General features: G+C 42.7%; 1 protein-coding gene across 1 annotated transcript in view; it reads left to right on the top strand.

Moving 5' to 3' along the window:
- The window catches only part of LOC311000435 (low-density lipoprotein receptor-related protein 8-like), a gene marked incomplete at its 5' end in the record, with an annotated part of 105,350 nt that overhangs the window by 71,040 nt on the left and 11,975 nt on the right, over positions 1–22,335 (top strand). Inside the window, 7 exons of the mRNA XM_083991150.1 lie at positions 1,269–1,391; positions 3,122–3,244; positions 8,915–9,034; positions 11,213–11,338; positions 14,680–14,851; positions 18,907–19,134; positions 22,090–22,208. Coding sequence (XP_083847276.1) covers positions 1,269–1,391; positions 3,122–3,244; positions 8,915–9,034; positions 11,213–11,338; positions 14,680–14,851; positions 18,907–19,134; positions 22,090–22,208 — 1,011 coding nt within the window. The remainder of the gene's footprint in view (positions 1–1,268; positions 1,392–3,121; positions 3,245–8,914; positions 9,035–11,212; positions 11,339–14,679; positions 14,852–18,906; positions 19,135–22,089; positions 22,209–22,335) is intronic.

Raw genomic sequence — 22,335 nt, 5'->3', positions numbered from 1 at the left:
CGTTTCAAAAACGTAACATATTAAACTAACTGAAAATTCAACCACACATAAGTGCTACTGGACATATAATCAATTTTAGACATTAAATTACTTTTATTTCATATTTAATCCTTATCTCCTATATAAGTGCTTTGCATTTTTTCATGACGGTATTGAAATTGATACTGTTGCTATTTTTAAACACCTGCAGTATACAGTATTACCGCAATACCGCCCAAGCCTATATGTTACTGCACGTTAGCAAATTTCTCGGCTTTACTTAACAAGTGAAAGTGGAGAGATCTGATAAAACCTATCGGCTGCAGCAACATTTTTCAACTTGGTTTTGGTGTTAGAAGGGATTTTAGGATCACAAAGTAGCAAGACTCGAGTGTCTTTTCTACTCTCAGATCGACAGAATAGCAAACACACCCATTTGAACACCCTGAGCCTGTTGGTCTTACAGTAGGTGCATTTCTGACCAACTCCGATCTAGAAACTGAATGCTATACCCCTAATAAACCAACAAGAGCTTTTAAGTGTGCATTATGATTTTGAAATCTATAATCAAGTAACATGGGTAGGCGCACAGAGAGCATACACTCTGCCTGTGAAGCCAAGCAGAGTGAACTGAAAATGCACTTCAGATGGTCACAAAGTATCCTTCAACCTGTTCCGCCTGATTTATCCAATCAGGTGGGACAGGTTGAAGGATACTTTGTGATGTGAAGTATTGTATAACGCTGCCAATGCTTTACAGATGTGAGGCTGAACAGTACTACCTGTCGAATCTGTCACATTTCCCACTAAAGACTGAATTTATCTCACTGCAATACCATGTTGAACCAAAATTTAATTTTCACTTAAAATATCATAACATCAAAATAACATCAAAGAGCTGTTCACAGAGCATTGATGTGTCCTTGAGGGTGCACAGAGTTGCTACATGCATGTACCATATTGGGCGCGCTGGCCATTAAGTCAGTGGTCAATGTATAATCAACTCTCCACAAATAGAATCTAATTCTGTGTCAAAAACACGGTGCCATTACCGTGTAACAGCAATCTGCTCAGGTGCCAGTGTGCCTGGCTTTTAACAGGAATGGGAGATAGCACTCTGATTGGTTTATTGCATGTTACACTGAAAACACTCACATGAGTATTTTGAGGATTACAACCCATTTGAACCATGTGCCTGGTGTAGCAACAGCCATTAAAACAGTAGAAATGGATATAGACAGAGCCAGAAGCCTGAATTTCATCTAAGTGTTTTTGTGCACCTTTTCCAGCCCTGTTGACGTGTCGCCCCGATGAGTTCCAGTGTGGCGACGGTTCCTGCATCCACGGCACCAAGCAGTGTAATAAGGTCCATGACTGTCTGGACCACAGCGATGAATCTGGCTGTGTCAACGGTGGGTACTGCTGTCATCACTGTCTGCATGTCCGCCTGCCACAACCCTTCCTCCTCAGTGTCGGTTCACCTGTCCTCTTGTTTTATGGATGTGTCCATTTGAATCTACTTCCTATTTGTTGCAGCGTCTACAGTTATTTATATTTGTAAATTACTTTTCAGAAATGTCAACCTGTGTTATAGTGATTATGTAATTGTATATTTGCGTGTCTGCTCAGTTTTCTCGTTTCAGTTTAAATTTCTGTATCTCAGCTTGTGGTTTGCTTTAAAAACCAATGAAGCAGGAAGAAATTACAGCTTTCCACATGATATTTTTATACCTCAGTGCGGGATACAAAGCCTGAGCTGGAGCCTTCATGGGTCGTCCATCTGTCCATCCTAGTCTCATTAACACGATATCTCACCTTGAGGGAATTTCATAAAATATGCCAAAATAATATCACTATATCATGAACTGATTGGATTTTGCTGGTCATAGGTCATTGGACAACATTTTATATCCAAAAGGTCAAAGGTCAACCTTAATCTGACATTTGTTGCAGAGTGAATGTAGATCACTGCCGCGTTAGAGTAGCCTCATAAACCAGCCGCTCCCGGAAATGCAATTCATTTCATTTCTGAGGGAGAGTCTGGCCTCATCCCCGTTGTAACCGTTTGGCCTGAAACCCTCAGAAGGCCGAGCCAATCAGCGTCGCCGCTGTGATTGACACAGCACTTTGGCCAATCAGGGACCGACTGGTGCAAAGCCCCGTCACTACACCAACTTGCTGATTGGCTGAATGGGGTTGTCTGTCAACGCTACTACTCCCGCCCAGCTCCCGCCCACCCCAAACGCTTACAACGGGGATGAGGCCAGACTCTCCCTCAGAAATGAAATGAATTGCATTTCCGGGAGCGGCTGGTTTACGAGGCTAGCGTTAGAGGGCGTCACCCCCGGAACCTTTGTCAGTGGGCTCGTGTTCCCCCGCCCTGGTAAAATAGGCACACCTGTCGTGTTGCACATGCAATGTTCCGCCTGCTGGCTAATGCGTGCCATGTGTGTATGTAGCTGCCAATGTGAGTAAAAGAGCAAACACGGTACCCTACATCTGCGTGTATTATTGCTAAGTAAAGCAACCACTCGGGTTACTACAACATTGATTCTGGATACAGAACTGGTGACACAAATGTCATAACCGTTTTACCAGAAGAAAATGCATTTAATAGTTTTTGTGTGTGAAGTTCTTTCAAAGTCTTCACTACATATTTTCTGAGTCTGGACAGACAGGGATGTAAACTGTAACTTGAGCAGTTGTCAAAGGCAAACTAGTGTGAATTACATTGGTAATTCCAATCTGGACATGTCATTTGCTATAATGACCATTGATGTTATGTTGTGTGGATCCAGCCCAGTGCTTTTTGTAAGCCAATTTTATTTCCTCTCTTCTGACTGTGATGCATAATTTACCAGTGTAGAGCAAAATTATTTTGCAGGAGATTAAGCCCCAGCACTGTGAAACTGGACCAAATTAAAGTTCCCTTTTATTACACTTGACTTTCTATGTGTGATATGAATATCTGAACAGGAATTTTTTTTTTTTTTTTTTCATACAAGCTTTCAATAATTGGGCAAAACCACTGGAGATATTCAATTTGACTTGACACACACTTGGCATGCATGAGTAGCATATGCAAATAAAAATTCCTGAAGTTTATGATGCAGATACTGATCTGTCTTTTTTTTTGACACAGCCACCAAATGTGAGGGTCCACTGAAGTTTCTGTGTAAGAATGGAGAATGTATTGACAGCTCCAAGGTTTGTGATTCTGTCAAGGACTGCAAGGACCGATCAGATGAGCCGAAGAAAGAGTGCGGTAAGAGGACTTCCTCTTAAAAGGTCTTTTACCCTTGACAAAATAAAGCATGTTGCTTTTTCATCTCGCCTGCTCACAGGTGAAAGCTCTCTCCACAGAAATGCTCAGCAGCGACGTTACAGAATCATTTGTTATGTGTGCGTCAGCCGAGCTTTTGTTTCAGCCTCGTGTGGCGGGAGAGCGTTGTACATATTTATTGTAAATGGATTCACGCCGTTAATGTAGCAGCGTAATCGTATTTGCCATAACAAAATGCAGCTACCTCCCTCCTATTACCTCACATTTCAAAGGCTTCAGAGGAGCACTCAAATGAGCAGCAGCTTCCGTAGAACAAGAGCCTGCGTGTACTAATTACCATCAAACGATAGAAAAGGCTTCTTCTCCTCTGCCGTCATCTCGCTCCATCCCTCCATCTCTCCTCTTGTCTCCTCACACCATCGTCTCTTAACCTGCTTATCGACCATGAATAAATGAAGTCGATGTCTTCGCTAAAGAAACAAAACACTCTGTGTGCGTTAATTCTCCTGTGTTGAAGATGTCAATAAGAACATTTCTGGCATTAGACACAGAAAGGCGCTGACATACACTCCAAAAATGGAATTTTCCCAGAGGATGATGGAGTTGAGGAGGGAGAGGTGACAGCTGGTAGAGGAGCCTGACCTCTGCCCAGACTGATACAGGTATTCCAGAGAGTACTTCTCCTCTTCTCCCTCGTCCTACGTTCCTCTCTCTCTCTCTCGCTCTCTCTCGCCTTCAACTCTTGTTCTCAGCTCATTAAAAGCGTGTCCACACACACCTCGCTCATCGCTCTGCTCACTCAACTGTTTACCCACAAGATGTTCCCCAACCGCACTGAAACACACTTATACGAAGCCCCTCGGTGTGATTGCATTTGCTTCAACAACCTTAGCAGATAAAATAAAGACAATGCATTACTCTCCATCCATTTTTTTTACTCTGTTTCACATCTCATTAAAAATAATGGCATATTACCACAGTACCGACTGACTCATTACTCGCCATGCCATTCATTTCTTAGCTCTGTGCCATCACTTTCTGTTTTCGATGCGTGAAACGGCTGAAAATGTGTAGGATGTAATGGGTTACCATGGTGAGACAGAGGGAGGAGGAGAGAGAAAGTGGGGTTGAGATGGAGAGACGTCATGTTTGTTTGCCCATGGGAAAGGAGAGGTGACCTCTAAATCATGTCCTTGGAAGCAGTCTGGAAAAAACAGCTCATGTTTTTTACACAGGAAACTCTTCTGGGGCTTCTTTGCTACCCACCCTGCTCTTCTCAAAGAAAAAGAGAGGAGTGAGTCCTCAAATGCAGTCACATCTCTGTCTTTTCCTCTGCCTGCAGTTAATACTGAATTGACAGAAAGAAAGTAACTGGAGCTGCCTGGAGTGGTATGTTATCACACATTTAGCTGAATATGAGTTGAGAATTTAAAGTTAGGTGGTTACAGTGGAGTGAAGATGAGAATTTACCCACAAAACCTTCACTTTATCTGTGGACTCTGAACTTTATTATGAATAAAGAAAGTTGTGTTATATTTAGAGATGCACCGATCCAATACCCGGATCGGATATCGGATGAATGAGGCAGATCCAGTCATTCCTTTTTTATACAGTTTAATACAGTTACAGCGATCTAGTGTTATTTATTTCTTTTTGCTGCTAATGTACACTTTGTTATTTGTTAATATATAATATTAAGTACATTTATATCTGTGTTCGTAAAACTTCAAATAAAGGCCTGGGCGTTTATTTGCTTAAATCGCTCAAATCAACAGGCGTTTATTAGGAACCTGCGTTTATTAATAGTGTTCAACCTAAACCTCACCAGATATAACAATTGGATCTCTTTCTGGGGAAAGAGGTTTCATTCCGTGGCCGCAGGCGGCGGTGAAACGATACGCTTTTCTCGAGACATTAAATGCGGCCGGGGCCGTAGTAGCGAACCAGGAGACCGAGACCCCCTGTCATGTCGGTCCTCCACCCTCTCTGATCTGCCGCAAGTTGCAAGAGCCCCGCTCCTCTCCCACACTTCAGCACCTGTATTGGTTCGCACCACCGTCCTTTTTTTTTTGAGGGAATGAAGTAGATAATGCAACATAGCCTATAGCCTACCTAATACGTATATGAGTAATCAGCGAATAGGTTGTTTACGCTACTTTTAAAAGGAGTAACAAGTCATTTAAAACAAGGAGCGAGCGGAGCCGACACTGTGCAGCCCAGGACAGGTGCTGAAGTGAGGATGAGAGGAGTGGACAGAGCGGGCAGGAGCAACCGGCTGAGAGGTGTCTCGTCGGTCCTCGGCCGTCTTTAACTCATTGAGTGCCATTGACGTATATATACGTCAATCAAAATCCAACGCTTGAGTGCCATTGACGTATATATACGTCAAATGCAGTTTTATGCGGCTGGTAAATGGGGACGCTGTTGCGCACACTGTGAGTAATTTTGGGGCTTCTGGGATGTGTAGAACGAAGAAGACTGTAGATCAGAGCAAGAAGTGAAGAGGAAGGAGAAGACGAGTGCGATCGGTACAGAGATAAAAAAGTTGGGAAAAGTTTCTATTTCTAGAGGAAAACGACGGGCAGAGCCTGGAACAAGTGTAACGTGGAGCTGGAGGAAAGCTTAGCCACGGATGCTATTAGCATAGCTCCAGCATGAAGTGATCGGAGGAGGCAGGAAAGGTAAACTGATCTAGATGATCAGCACCGAAATGCCGAAGCGAAAGCGGATCGCGGAGTCAGTTTCACCAGTTGCTGTAAACCGACGTGACGACGAACCGAGAGATCAGCGCGGTGCGCCGCGGCCGCGTCCAGCAGAGAGGCTGAAGACGCCATGACGTCTCCCTCCCTCCTTCAGAGACGAGGGGAAGCAGCAGGAGGAGAAGTAAGGCAACTCGTAACTCGTGTATTTCCGACCTGTGAAGTCGTACCAGTTCGATCTGGTACGAGTTCACGGGTCGGAAGTTACGAGTGGCCGTTATAGTGACTTTCACCGGTAAAACAGGTCGGAAAAACACGAGTGGGTTGCCTGGAACGCTACAAAATCGTAAGTTGTGACATGAAGCTGTAATTTACGGTTTCAAAAGCCTGCCTGGAACGCAGCATTAGCCAAAACGACCGGATCGCTTACTTCTGCTTTAAGGAGGACAGTATACATTAATGAACATTAATAAATGTAAAGGTGCCAGTGTTAGCCAAAGGCTAATTTCCGACTGTAGTCCTCCTTGCAAGGTGTTAAAAGCCATTAAAATGAACAACAAGGACATAGGGAACATAATTCATAAACATACATACTGTCTAATTTGTTTACAATTACTTTGTATTCATCAAAAATATGTAAAGAAAAGTCCAAAATGAAGAGTCTATGAATTTTTCATGCAACCTTTTTTTTTTTATATATATTTCTATTTACTCGCTTAAAAATGTGGTAGTGTGAATCTTTTCAAATTAAAAGTCTTCCCTAAATCCATTTAGGATTATAATTTCTAATGCCCCATTCATTATTTAATAGAATAGCACACAGACTACTAGCTCAGACAAACATTCACAAAAAGGGAAGCGTAACAGCTGTGAGGTTTTATCTTGGAAGTGAATGTCTTATTGGGGAATTCACTGATGCTCCACTTTGCTTTAGGGCTTCCTTGTCTCCCTAACACAAACATACACAGTGGCCTTGCTTTCAATGACTGATGATACAAAGCTCACTGGCTATTGACAAATGTGTTACACTAGATTGGGTAGGATACTGTTGACAGAAATAAGCACTCTGTGGTATTGAAGAGTGCAGTTTCACTTGTAGCTTAATCCATTTTTTCTCTTTAGCACCCCTTTCCAGTTGTCAGTTGTTCATTGTGCAGCCATCCGTAATTGTTTGTGTAAAAACAAAGTCTGTATGTGGTTGAATGAAATGATGGAGAGACTGTTTTTCTCTTCCCGGTGAGCTTAGTTTTCACTCATTTGTCTTATGATTTATTGAGACAGTAGACTTTTTACTCAAACCAAACATGGGCGGAAATCTGCATTCATACAGTGACTTTTACAGATGAGTAAGCAAAGCACAAGATCCAACTACACCTTATGTCAACAAACCACCATCTCAGTGTGTGACTCAGCTGTTTGCTACCCTGACCAGAAAAACAGATCCGACCAAAACATAACTTTTCATGACAGCAGCAGTAGCAAATCTCTCTCCAGATCAGGTCCTGTCCTGTCTTATGATGTTGTACCGTCTGTCTCTCTCTCCCTCCTATCAGAACCAGTTGTAGGATTATGATATTGAACTGACAGTAAACATATCAAATGTGCAACGTAGAGGAAAAATATCATTTAAAAATCACTTCCACGGGGCGGTGCGTGGTGCAGTGGTTAAAGCGGCCGCCCCATGTAGAGGCTACAGTCCTCAATGCAGGCGTCCCCGGTTCGAATCCCGCGTCGGGCAGCCCTTTCCTGCATGTCATTCCCCTCTCTCTGCCTCCCCCTTTCTTGTCTATCTCACTATGAGCTATCAAATAAAGGCAAAAAAAATTCACTTCCACGGTAACCTTCAAAATCATTACCATTAACTGATAATGACACACTCCAGCAACCCTGCATTTTCCTGCCTCAGTTTGCAGCTTCACACTTCGTGCAGAGAACCTGTAACTTGAAAGGAAAATATATTGATATAACTAGATAGCATAACGGATTGAAAACAAAACTTGGGAATTGTAATGCATTAATTGAATAGATATATCTCATCATGCAAAATAAATATAAAAGATGCTCCATAATCTACACTAGTTTTAAATTAAACTGAACTGAGTTGAAAAATTACAGTGTAATTTCTCATCTCTTCTGCTACACATTAACTGTTGTCGACGGTGCTGTTAATAGCCAAGTACAATTTCCGAACACATCCACACATGAACATAATCATGCCTGAAATGTCATAACTTATCTCAGAACAAAAGCTGTGGATTCAAGGGCAGCCTGAAGCACACACGTCTGTAGCCAGCTATGACGATCGTCTCTGAACAGTGTGTACCAGCTCCTGATATTTTATCGTCATCTGTACAGAACTCATTCATCAAGATTGAAAAACTCTTCTCCTTGCGATCAAGTAATCTATAAACCCTTTGCGTGTCGCTCAATCAAATTTTACTGCCTCTGCTCTCTTTATTGTGTGCCAGCTGCTTTGACCTACTTTTAAATGAGAGTGGTTGTGTTTTTAACATCTTTTTTTTTTTTTTTTTTTAGAGCTTCTGTCATTTTCCGGATGCATTTACGTCAGTATGCCTCGACTCAGTACATCTGCTTAATTTAGATATCCCCACTCACTCCTGTGATGGATCCATACGGGACATATCAGAATCCCAGTTCGCAGCATTAATCCCCCCTACACATGTATTTCATATCCCTGCAGATGGACCTGATTCTCAGTTTAAGAGCTTACTGTGTTTGTGATGTCGTGTTTCTTTGATTCCTCCTCCACTTTTGAGAATATCTGATAAGGATTCAAAAAGGATGGAAAAAAAAGCTGAGCACAGGAGCTGAGATAAAATGAAGAACACAGAGATGACATCCATTCTCCCAACCTGTGTGCTACACATATTTAAAACACCCTTTTCTGTGATTGGCCGCGCTTGACCGCTGGTACCTTCTCTTTGTCTCCTAGGGCTGAATGAGTGTATGATCAACAACGGCGGCTGCTCTCATGTCTGCATGGACCGACCAATCGGCTTTGAATGTCAGTGCCCCACTGGCTACCAGCTGTTGGACAAAAAGACCTGTGGAGGTAAATAAAGAAATGTTTCAGGTGTGTGTGTGTGTGTGTGTGTGTGTGTGTGTGTGTGTGTGTGTGTGTGTGTGTGTGTGTGTGTGTGTGTGTGTGTGTGTGTGTGTGTGTGTGTGTGTGTGTGTGTGTGTGTGTGTGTGTGTGTGTGTGTGTGTGTGTGTGTGTGTGTGTGTGTGTGTGTGTGTGTGTGTGTGTGTGTGTGTGTGTGTGTGTGTGTGTGTGTTCTGGTTGTCTGTTTTTGTTTGGTGTGCCCAGTCTGTCACTCCCACAGGGAACCCACCACACTCATTCTAGTCTCTTGCACGCTCAAAAATGTGCACACACACACACTTTGTGCGCGCACACAGACACTATGTCCTTCACACCCTTCCCCATCCTTTTTTAACGCTGCCATTTCCTCATCACACCCAAGGAAAAAGCCAGAGATCTGCTGGAAGGAAGCAGATCAGAGAAGTCGACAGGGACACACGCCCCAACTCCCTGTCGACTCCTTTCATCTTAACGGCAACAGTGTCTGTGTGTTTCTCCAGCACTTACAGCCACGAATGTGCACTTTCACTCCCACCCATTATGTCTGTTATTTCACTAAAAAGCATGAATATATTTATCCATCCAGCAGCTATACCACTTATCTGCACAGAGTCACAGGGGGCTGGAGCAATCCCAGCTGACATACAGTAAGGCGGGGGTTGGGAACACTCTGGACAGATTGCTAGTCTGTCATGGCCGACATATAGTGACAAACCTCACACACTCACATCGTTCGATTAGGTTCATTATGTCTTCAATTTGATGATCACTGTCTAAAAGAACATAATACAGTGCTCACACACTCACATTCACACATCCCCTCGTCGCTGACGCAAACCTCCTATGTCCAAAACTTTTTTCAGGAAATGAAAAAAACCTTGTGGTTTTGTAATAACTGGACATGATATCATCAAACTTGGTATTGTGACTTTACAAATAGTCAGATTTTTGAATGTGTCATTACTTTATTAATATTTTACCCAAATCAGGCTCACATGGAGTTAGGAGGTTTATGACCAACGAAAGTGGAGATAGAAGGTTTTTACCGTCACTGATTACTGACGGACGCATTGGCTACAGTAGCTTATTGCATTACGTTATCATCAACTTACAGGTTACATAGTTTATTGTATTCTGTTTTTCTCGAAAAACTATGTTTGTTGTTTAATACATGTGGCCAAAATCTATTAAAGATAAGTGCACTATTAACAGGTAAATGACGGACTAAACTGCACTTCAACCTACCGTTTTCCACCAGCACCTCCACTTCCGCATCTCAGGTCTCAAAATAAATCATTTTCCTTTACAGCGTATGTGTAAATTAAACATTGTAGCTATGTATTGAAAAGTTATTTAGTCTAACAATGCAAAGACCAGCTGAGTGTCTCCAATCCATGGATGTATTATACTGTAGATCCATGCTCCAATCAACAGCTTGCGTTATTCTTCACCAGTTGAGTGAAGCAATTACCAACATTTCTGGCTCGGTACTGCTGCCTACTGGCGGGTAAAAAATACTGCCATAAATAAAAAATAATGCATAGACAAAGAATACCTGTTAATCAGAAAATAGTGAACCTGCACCACCAGTCCTGGCGGAGGGGTGGGGGTGGAGTTAGGAGGTTTGGTCGACAGTTTCAGGATCCAATGGTGTTAGAGGGTTTAGTCGCAGGCAGTTTTAAAAACTTTTCATTGGTTAAATATTTGTAAAACCACAGTCAGACGTAAAGGGTGACCAATAGCACTGATTTAAGGAAAAAAATAAAAATCATATGAGGTTTGCGCCCGACCGAGACGTAAATTTCAAGTCACCGATAATTCTAATATGCATGTCTTTGCACTACGAGTGGACCTGGAGGACAACCCATCCAGGGACAAGGAGAACATGCAAACTCCACCCGGAAGAAAAGCTTCAGGCGTGGGGATCAAACACAGAACGTTCTCGCTGTTAGGCAACAGTGTGAACCGCTGCACTGCATCACCGTGCCACCATGAATACATTTATACTCTAGGTATTTAGTAACCTCACCCTCTGCAGCTCATGAGGGTGAATCAGTCACTGTCTATCATTGTCTGTCCCTCTCTGATTGCCTCTGACTCCTTCCGTCTCTCCAGCTGATTGATAACCTGCCTCTCTTCTCTCTGCAGACATTGATGAGTGTGAGAACCCCGACGCCTGTAGTCAGATCTGCATCAACTACAAGGGGGATTTTAAGTGTGAATGCTATGAAGGTTATGAGATGGATCCCGTCACTAAAACCTGCAAGGCAGAGGGTGAGTTACAGTCATCAGTGATCAGCAGTGCGGCTGAGACTATAATTGAAGTTTGGGGCTAGGAATAATAAATCAGGGAAAAAGTATAGGTCTGTGTTTAATCAAACTCTTTTATTTCGGAGGGTTTCATAAGTGCACACACGCTGTATTTTGTCTGTTTTATTTTTAGTGTAAAAAATCAGTTGCCGACAAAACAAGCTTGGTTTTTTTATAAAAAACTTGCCGGTACTTAAAGTTTAAAAAGCCGTGTTGCACTGTTGAGAACAAGACATTCTCTAAGATGTTGTGCTGCCTCATTAGTGCAGCACTTCTCTCTCGCTGCTTTTGGGCCTCGGTGTCAAAACCTCCTCATCTCATAATCACAAACATCTTTCTGCTGTTAGGTTCTCATTATTGTTTTGCACCCGCTTGTGTACTTGACATAATTGCCAAATCACAATAAAGAAAATATTTTAAAAAATCCAAACAAACAAAAATACAACATCCCCAAGGCAACCACTCACTTTCTTCCAGGCCAAATCTGTCCTCCAATGTCCCGTCCCATTAGACAGTTTCATGAGTGACAGGCCGATGTGTTTAGCCACGCCGAACGCTTATAATTAGGTATAGCAAGTCTTCGGGGTACCTGGCTGAGTCACGGTGGAGGCTAATTACATCAGTTTAATCTGCTCTCCCATTAGGCTTCTTGTTGACAACAGTTGTCACACTAGTGGAGAAAAAAGTGAACAGCTTTGCGGCCAGTTAATTTTTCTTGACCTCCAACTACGGCCAAAAGCTATTAGCAACAGGATTACACAGAGAGGGGCCAGTTTATGTGTTTACACTTCATTTCCTGCAAAATGTTCATTATTTAATTGGCAGGAAAGTGTGAGTCAAATGAAATGTGTTGATTCGGTCCCTGTGGCTGTCAAGTGCTGTGGTTTTATTTCCCTCAATTGAACCAAGCTGATATCAAAGCTCAGCACTTATGTGTGTGTGTGTTTAGGTGTGTGCATCTGTGTGTGTGTATTTCCATTGTCCGTACTGTATTTGTGCACTGATTGTATCTGCCTCCCCGCTGCTGCTGTCTAACTCTTATGTATTTCTGTGTGCATGACTGCCCTGTGTGTTTTCTATCAGTTTAGCGTGTCCGGCAGAAAACTGTGTGTGACTTGTGTGTTAAAGTAGAAGTCACAATGAATGCAGCAGTTCCACCTCTTGGTTTTTGAGGCAATGAGCACTACTGTTGCCTTGACAGCCCATAAAAGCAGCAGGGGGACCATTTTCTTGCTTTAGAGGGGGGTTGGAAATGTTGTCATTGCCAGAGCCAGTTTTGGAGAGCACTTAGTCCTGAGCGGCTCTCTCATGGTTCAGACTTTGGGCCAGGAGAGGAAGGGAAGGACAAGAAGAGGCCACGTGCAAGAGTACGATACTACAATGAGGCTGTGACACAGACTGTCAAAGGGGGAAACTGAGGCAAGCGGGCCGTTAATGAGAGATTTTCATATCTGCCTCTGGAGATAACTGGCTGCAGCTGCCGCCCCATTACCATACACTGTCAGAAAGATATAGACTCAATATAGATGTTACAAGACAAAGGTGGGCTGTGGTCGCTAGCTCCAGTGATAAAACCCTGCTTGCACGCTGTGTCCGTTACACACTACAACAGAATTAGTGCCAAGGAATGATAATATAAATGTGTGTAAGGCCCCTGTGCAGGTCTGACTCTAATTATAATGCATCCTGGTCGACCTTATCACAAGCGGACAGCTCTAAAAATAGGTGTTAATGTACCCAAAATGAACCAAGGACACTCTGGGATATAGGCGCTGAGGTGCAGGGGACGTGTTTCCAAGCAAGGAAATGCAAAGTCAACTCTTTGACATGATTACAAAAAACTTTCAGTCTGTGAATTTGTCTATGTCACTTTGCATTGTTGTTGTAGTTGTATCCAGTGTAAGTGATTGTGAGTACTGCATGAAAAAACACACACTGGGCCTTTGTTTTTTTGTTTTTTTGCCAGTAGTGGTTGGTTGACTCACAGTGAGCTCAGAAAATCTAATCACAAGTGATCACAAAAGATGCATTTCAGGTGCTTTGTGCTGCCTGGTGAGACCAATATACTTGATGGACCTTGCTGGCCTCAGCATTTAGTAGTATCATTTAGTATCATTTTGTTGAATTAATGCTTTCAAGTTCGTGTCACTTGAGTTTGAGGAAACTCTATAACTGATCCTGACTTTCTGTGTTAGCCAAAGCTAGGATAAGGAGAGAGCACTCTCCTTCCTTTCACTTTGCTCAAGGTTGTTTATCAGACCTCAGAGGAAATTATAGTTTATTATTGTGTGTGTGTGTGTGTGTTTACATTCACGTATATTTAATTCTGCTGCCTGTGTGCTGTTGAAGGAGGTGCAGCAGAATGCTAACGTACAACTGATCTATACTTGCAAGCAGGAAATAATAAGGAGCGTACAACTTAATGATGCATACAGACGGACTGATCAATACGACGACTATTCAGCAGTTTTTAATGAAGGATTATTGTCCCCCGCTCTCTTGTTAGAAGAGGATATTGAGCCGTATCGCACAAGCTTTGCCGTGTTATTTATCTGTGTGAAAAGATCACATTGAAAGACATTGACTTTGGTGGTACAGATGTGCAGCAGCACATTAGGCTGCGAAGCCTTTCGACACGGAGCTGGTGGAGAAATGTCCACACATCGTTGACACGCAGCGTTTCCCATCAGGGTCGACGGTCTTGAGTCCAACACACAAACATTTGGATGCTGGAATGGAAATCCAATCTCTCAGGCTTATCAGCATATTCTGTTTTGTTTGTTTTATATCCTTCCTTTACTCCAGAACAGGGCTGTACGTTCTGGGTTTAATTATTGACAGTGCAGACACAGCCTTTTTTTCTGATTCAATCTAAAACTGGCAATCTTTGCTGAATGTGTTTTAGTGAACTTGATTTCACTAGATAAAGGTCAGGATTGTTTTAATATGCTGCCCTTGCTGCAGAATTTAAATCACATTAGCAGTGCTCTGTTTAGATGATGAGTGGAGCTCCTGGACGAGAGCATTTTTCTAATAAGAGATACAAGCTTGAGCTCTTCTTTTGGCCCACGACCAAGCTGTCAGAGCTGATTTGACTGGGCATTACTGAAGCACATCCCAACTCTAATGTATTCATCTCACTAACAATGTATTCATCCTGCTTCAGCACCTTTTTATAAATTGCCCCTGCACCGTAAAACTTTGCTGCGTGCACTCATCCACACTCTGATGCTGACTTCATGTTTGCTTTTGTGACACATTTGTGACCAAATGGAGCCATAAAAGTGCTCTGCTTTTGTGTGTAGGGAAAAGCCCGTACCTGCTGTTCACCAACCGGCATGAGATCCGACGCATCGACCTGGTGAAGAGGGACTACAGTCAGGTGGTGTCCACGCAGAAGAACGCAGTGGCTCTGGACTTGGACGTGGCCAACAACCGTGTGTTCTGGTGCGATCGCTTTCACCGCAAAATCTACAGGTAAGTGAAGAGCGGGGGCCAGAGCTACAGTTCCTGATTTCAGTTCATTTTAGAGACACCGTTGTGGATCAGAAACTTGATCTCAATTGGATTTTGTATGTTTGAATTTGTACTTTTGGATTGAGTTGTACCAATATTAGTGTATTAGGAATAACTCTGATACTACCTAAAATATTGGACTGGGTATTGGCAAGCTTCATTGAGAGCACCTAAATTATCCATGGATTTTATTTTCAAATCTGGATTAAACGGCAGTCTATCTGGAAATCAGTTTTTACCCTGACCTGAAACAGTAAGTAACACAGGTAGTTGTGCTGTATAGCCACTGGTGACTACTGTTTTAGGCCAGTAAGTGGAAGAGAATTGATTTCCTGTAAATATTGAACATTCATTGTAAGCAAACTGTCAGCAACAGTGTGACAATGTGTTGCACTGAAAAGTCCCAGCAGTATACAATGCTTTAAATTTAAATGGGTGTTTCTAGTGTTAAGGCACAACTTGATTTGTTTTTTAACAAAGGGTTCAACCTGAGCAAGCATTAATAAAAATAGTATTGCATCCATACAGGGGTAGTGCTACACATTCATTTGGCATCATCCATACTTGGTATTATAATAATAATAACTAGAAAATTTCCTCTGGGGAAATTTTGAAAGGCCCACGGGGCTACTGCCGGTTTTGCCATCTCTGTCAACATGGGAATCAAGGTCAAGACAGAGCTGATCAGACACATGATCATCTTTCTATAAGCACTGATATGGAGGAGCTGTAACCACATTAGTCTGTGTGTGTATGTGACTGACTTGACACATGTTATGAGCTGCATCCTGTGTCAGTCTGATTTAGCTGTGTCTGTGTTTATAAACATTTAAACGAGAGCCAGGTGGATTGTTTATGAAGTTAACGAGCTCTGGCCTGAGAATCACAGAGGTTACCACGGTGATAGGGGCCCCCCCATGCTGAGACAGACAGAAACGTGGAGAAAAAGAGCGATTTTCTGCCTCTGCACCGGTCTCACATTTAGGCTTAGCATGACAAAACGGTAACTCCTATCAGAACAAAACACAGATCACGTTGCTCTAAAGACTTCCTGAAAAAATTGGTACGATTTGGTGTTTCTACAGTAAATATTTTGGAGACGCTGGCAGTTTTAAATAGGGCCCGACCGATTTATCGGCGAGCCGATTAAATCGGCCGATTATAGCCCGTTTGAAACTAATCGGTAATCGGCCAAAACTCTGCGATTGTCGCCGATATTTTCAGGAATAAAATGCAGGGAATAAAACTTGGTTTTACTTTGAAAAGATTCCCCCGCACCGGCGCCGACCTCATGACAAACTCCATCCACTACCACCTCAGTCACAGCACACAGCAGAGTGACTGATCTGTCTCAAAACCAGTGTTGCCACTGGCTTTCTGTTTCCCTTTTTTTTTTTTTTTTTTTTACCGCGGTCGGGTTGTGAATTAATTAATTAATGCTCGTCTCCGGCCGCGTTGGGTCCGAGATTCAACAAGCCAGTCGGGGTTGGGTTTTACCGTTATATACCGGCACGGCAGTATGCTCATTTATCACCAATAAACACAGTAGCTGAGGGTGAGTGACTGAGCTGAGGCTGTGTGACGGGTGGGGGGGTCCGCGGTGTGGAGCATTGCGGGACTCTGACTGCAGCGGGGACTATCATGGATCCGCTCCGTGACACTGCTGTGAGACTGACCGCCAGTGAGCGCTTTGACACGGTGCCGGGCACAGCAGCAACCGCTGATCGCTTTTGATTGAAAAGAGAGAGAGAGAGAGAGAGACGCCGTGCCGTGTAAAAAAAACAACAACAAAAAAGTATCACGTGTCATGACTTCCTGTATTTGGCCCTTCAAAATAAAAGCCCATATTGATTTTGACTTCATTTTGACAAGACGGGGCTTCAAATGTTTTTTTTTTTCATGCAACCAATCGACCAATGAAATTTTAGTCGACTAATGATTTTTTGGTCGACCAGGCAGCCCTAATTTATATATTATATAATATGTATAGATATATTATTATAGTAATACAATTTTAAAACTTAATAAAAAAATAATAATAATCGGCCGATTAATCGGTTATCGGTTTTTTTTCCCCCTAATAATCGTAATCGGCATCGGCCCCAAAAAATCCATATCGGTCGGGCCCTAGTTTTAAAACATCGGTCCGTTCTGCTTCTCTCAGAAAATATTTGTATTGGAGTCAATGAGGAGCAGAGACAGACGTGGCCGCACTCAGAGGCTGATTCTGTAAATTCTGTAAGTCTCTCTGATATTTTGAGCACATGATATGAGAGATAACAAGTTTGTCTTACAAATTCTGAAAAAATTATTTGTGTAGAGTGCAAATTGTGGCCGGGCCGAGTGTGGAAAGAGAAAAAATCTGGAGTTTTTCTGGCATCTCTCCCACTCTAACCGATGATGTGACGCACTCTGACACGAACATTCCGTGCAATACACAACCATTATAATCTCATAATTTCTCCAAAAATGATCATGGTCATTGATCAGGGATTGATCAAAAACTATATGACCCATCAAAAATCAGAAAAAAATGTTAAAATCATTGGTATAATACATTTATTTTAGCTACCCTGGTGAGTTGTATTGGAAACAACTGAGGTTTTACTTATATTTAGTGTTCCTTTCCAAAAATGTGTTGTGTGTATCTTCGATGCAAAATACAGGTGTCAAATGTTTTCCCTTCATAATAAAACTTATTCTTCTCTGCCTTTGAAAGCTGAAGGTGGTGATTTATTTTAGCAATGCACAGACAGTCAGTGGAATGCGGTGAATGTCTTCATTCATTCTTAAAAAACATTGCTCCCCAGCTCCACTAGTGGTGAACTGCTCCTCAAGGTTCCTAGGACTGAAAACAAACATGATCATTGATTTGAATGTAGGTCAGAGACAAAGGCTAGGAAGCCTTTGTCTAGTGACACTAGACAAAGGCTAGTGTGACTATACAATAGATTCCTTATTATATAAAAGCTTGACTTTCATTCTTTGCAATTATGTGCATGTGATGTTATGTCAACCAAGAACAGAACACATATTTGGTCTATTTATGTGTTCATATTTTTTCCGTTTTTGGCATGAATAAGCTGAAGTCTATGTCTGAGACCTCCTTTATTCCATATTATTTCTAGCTCTTCTTTTGTTATCCCAACTACGCCCCCCCCCCCGCCAGAGTGATTTCTAATTGGAGCACTGCGTTCTCCTCGTAAAATGGATGTTAAGAGAAAAGATCTCTGGGGAAACTAAAATTGAAACTGAAATTCCTGTTTGGGAGCACAGCTGCCTGGCCCTCACCCTGCACCTCTGCTGGGGCCAAGTTATTAACGCGCAGGTCAACCCCTGAGTGAGGCCTTGTCTATTCTGATAAGGGGTCCACCTTAAGAAGGACGCTAACCCCCGGATGAACCTGCTCAGCGTACAGCCCAAGGCTACAGCTCGCACACCAGTCCCACTCTGCGCTCTCTGTCGCCTCACAGCACAGTGGAGGGTGGAGAATTTCTTCACATGTCAGCAGAGATCATATATAATATTTATATTGTAGATGCTTGAGATTGTCCTGTATCGGTCCACACATCCACTTTATATCCATACACACAATTTATCAAATTAATGCACCACACAGATTTAAATCTAGACTCAACACAAAGGCACAATTCAAGATTTTTGTTAGACTTGCATCCTGTATAGTCACTGTTCTATAGCCACTTTTTCAATCTAAATAAGGAAATGTTTGTAAACTGCTTGCAATGAAATCACCAGAGTCAATATTTTACAAGGATAAATGTTTTTGGTAGGCTGCCATTTAATAAGGATGATAGTGTTTACAGACCCATTATCACAAAATAAGGCCCACCAGGTTGTCAGCCTCCCTCCACCTCGCATCGATTTAGCAATAATAGCTTGCTTCCTGCAGATGATGCCTTACATATTCTCCTGCACTCAGAGTATTCCTCATGCCCTCTGTGTCCCTCCTTTGTCTTCCCTGCCCTCTTCTCATCGCCTGCCTCCCTCCCCTGCAGTGCCTTCATCCACGAGGCCAGTGACCCCTCCCAGCAGGTGTTGCTGGTGGAGTTATCTCTGCAGACCCCTGTGGGACTGGCTCTGGACTGGCTCCAGCACAACCTCTACTGGACCGACTCTGGAGATAAATCCATCTCTGTGGCCTCAGTGGACGGCACCAAAAGACGTGTCCTCATCAACACTGACCTCAGCGAGCCCCGAGCCATAGCGCTGGACCCCCACCATGGGTAAGAGGGATGTCTCGAGTGTGTGTCTTGGCATACAATGTCAAACACCTTAGGCTTACAAATCAAACACTGATCCCTTTTCTATGTAACTCCCAGTCTGAAAGATCTGAATGAATGGATCAATTATTAAAGTTGTTAAACCATTACCTCTATAGAGTCTGAAAAACTACTGACCTGCAGTTTACCTCTAATTTCAAAAAAGTATGCTAATTACTTAACCACATGCAGTAAATTTACATAACAGCTGACACTATGCCAAGATAAAATGGTGTCACGCTGTTTATATTGATGTCAAATTGTTGAGAAATTCTTCCATATCTTGTTGAATATGCTGGCAGGCACTGCACTGATCTACTTTATTCCTCATCTGCAGTATTGAAGATGTTGGTCGATGACCTCAGATAAAGATTTGTAAAGTGATTTTAGCTCGGGACCCAGAAATTGAATAAAGATAATCCTCTTCTGGGACCATGTCTAATGATAAACATAAGAGAAGTCTTGTTGCTGCACATGGAGATCCAGAGTAACAAGCCTGTGACCCATTTAGAATCCTGACTCAATGAATTTTTAGAAATTCTGTCCTAGATGATCATGCCTAATCTGGGAAGCTTTATGAATTTGTGTCAGTTTGTGCTTCTGCGGCTTTTTTTTGTTCTGGTGATCCAAACCCAGATGAAAACAAAAATCCACAGAAATGAAACTAAAACAAGCAGGCACATGGCCTCAACACAAGCATACACACTGTGAGACTTTGTCCCCGTCCAGACTATGCCGTTTTTTTCGAATCCGGATAAATACTTTATCGGATTGGCCTCGCGTCCACACGGATCCGTCGTTTTCAGGGGGTGAAAACGGTATTTTTTGAAAACGGGTCCCAGAGTGGGAAAATTTGAAAACGCCGCCCCAGCGTATCCGTCTGGACGGCCAATACGGACTTTTTCAGAAACGATGATGTCATGCCCCCCGCCGCTCTACCTGTAACCTGAGACACACACACACACACACCGCTGCAGCAGCTGCTGCACACTGACAGTCTATGCACGTAACAACAACAACGGCCGACTAACGTCGCATCGCTCAGACGCTGCGGCTGAATCGCGCCTGTTTAATCATCACTGATCATCATATTTACTCTGACACGACTCCCTGTCAACATTTAATCCCATGTCTGAGTTTGAATACAGCGGGGAACTTCTTCTTCTATTGAATTACAGCGGGGACTTCCCGTCTTCTTCAGCTGTCTTATGTGTTTATGTGTGGCAGGCAGCGCTGCAGCGACACACACACTCCACAGACACGCCTGCAGTATGTAGGTACTACAGCGTTTTGGGTCGTTTTCACTGGATCAGTGTGGACGCAGATATTTTTGAAAACGATGCCGTGTTTACGGAGATTTTTTTCAAAACGATTAAGAAAAAGATCGGATTCAGTGAAGCCGCGTTTTCGTGTGGATGGGGCCTTTGTCCACAGTTCACAGACCCAATCATAACTGCCTAACAGGAATCCAGCACATGCCGGCCGCTCACTGTGACGACAAAACGACAGTTCTGTCTTTGCCGAGGAATGCACTTGATGTCTGTAATAATCATTTCCATGGAAATGAACTGTGTAAATCAGTGTGTACTTTTCCTGCTATGATCTTTGATTGTCCAATAACCATTCAAACTATGCTGAACTCTCACAGCAACAGCATTTGAATTGGCTGAGTATTTTATAATGCTTATGATTAAACACATCCACAGAGTGAAACTGAATGCATGGCTGCTAATTATGACATGGAGGGCTGGTAAGCCTGCTAATAAACTTGAAATATTAGGCAGAAGGACATACTCCACCATCAAGGACAAAAGCTGTAATGAAATAGTTAAATATTCCTGTCAGCTTGTCCAAGGTCAGAGGCCTCCTGGAATTATTAAGGAGCAACCTGGGGGGGGGGGGGGGTTTAGTCATTAAAAAAATTAATAATTTAAAGAGCCTCATCCTTGCAAAATGACTATTTCTCACACTCACCGACAAAATGCATATGAAAAGTTACATGAACTGAGTATAGGTCAGCATATAACAGTTAACTCGACTACTGTGAGGTGCTAGGTAATTGAAAATTAAGGCAGAAAGCAACTGGGAGACAAGTTGACCTGTGTTGTGGTACTGTGGTACCGTGGTGCTGAATGGACAGCTCCCATGAACTGCACCTCACACTGATCCTCGCTTTTACTGCAGTAATCTTGCTGCATCTGCCATCACAGCTGGTCTTGTGTCGTACCAGGGGCTATTTTCAGAAATGTGAACTCTTTCTAGAATTCGCAGATGTCACAATGTCCCCTAATCAGAGGGTCGGTGGTTCGATCCCCAGCTCCTCCAGTCTGCATGTCAAAGTGTCTCCTGGCAAGATACTGAACCCCAAATTGCCTCTGATTGCTGTTCCATCAGTGTGTGAATGTGTGTATAGTAGAGGCACTGTATGAATGTGTGTGTGAATAGATGAATGTGGTTTGTAGTATAAGGCACTTTGAGTGGTCGATAAGACTTCAAAAGCAATATATAAGTGCAGTTCTATTTACCATTTAAACCAGAGACAACATTTTCCCTGAAAAAGTGTTCAGTCCGTGGTCAAAAATCATGTTTTTAGCTGCCATCCCTAAAAACGTTAATTTCTTTGCTGTATTTTGCCTTCTTATGTAGGCATAGTGCATAAGAGATTTTCAGCACCACTGCTTTGTTCATCTTGCTCGGCAAAAACTGTTGTGGAGTGCCTACAATAACTATAGAAAAAAATATCTGACTTTTACCCCTAAAAGTTAGGATGTTTTTTGGAAGACACAGAGCACTACCTACTGTGTAGAAACTCAAAACTTCATCAACAAAAAACCAACAAACAAAATGATTGTTGGACCAACACAACAGACTTAGTAAGTAATACCGTAAGTTTACATTTTCTTCTTTTGTCCATTCCAGCTTCATGTACTGGTCAGACTGGGGAACGCGAGCCAAGATAGAGAAGGCCGGGATGAATGGAGTTGACCGACAGGTCTTGGTGGCTGATAACATTGAATGGCCCAATGGCATCACTTTAGGTGAGAACACCTGATTATATTGTGCTTTATTTTAAACTGATCTGTAAGTGTCATGTGTCTGAAAGGAGCTGATGCACTCATTCAAGTCGTTGTAGGTACTGTAAAGGGCAAATGAAATTGAAATATG

This window comes from Trachurus trachurus, assembly GCF_905171665.1.
Source record: "Trachurus trachurus genome assembly, chromosome: 17".
Taxonomy (NCBI): domain Eukaryota; kingdom Metazoa; phylum Chordata; class Actinopteri; order Carangiformes; family Carangidae; genus Trachurus; species Trachurus trachurus.
This window is presented reverse-complemented; position numbering and strand designations above follow the sequence as displayed.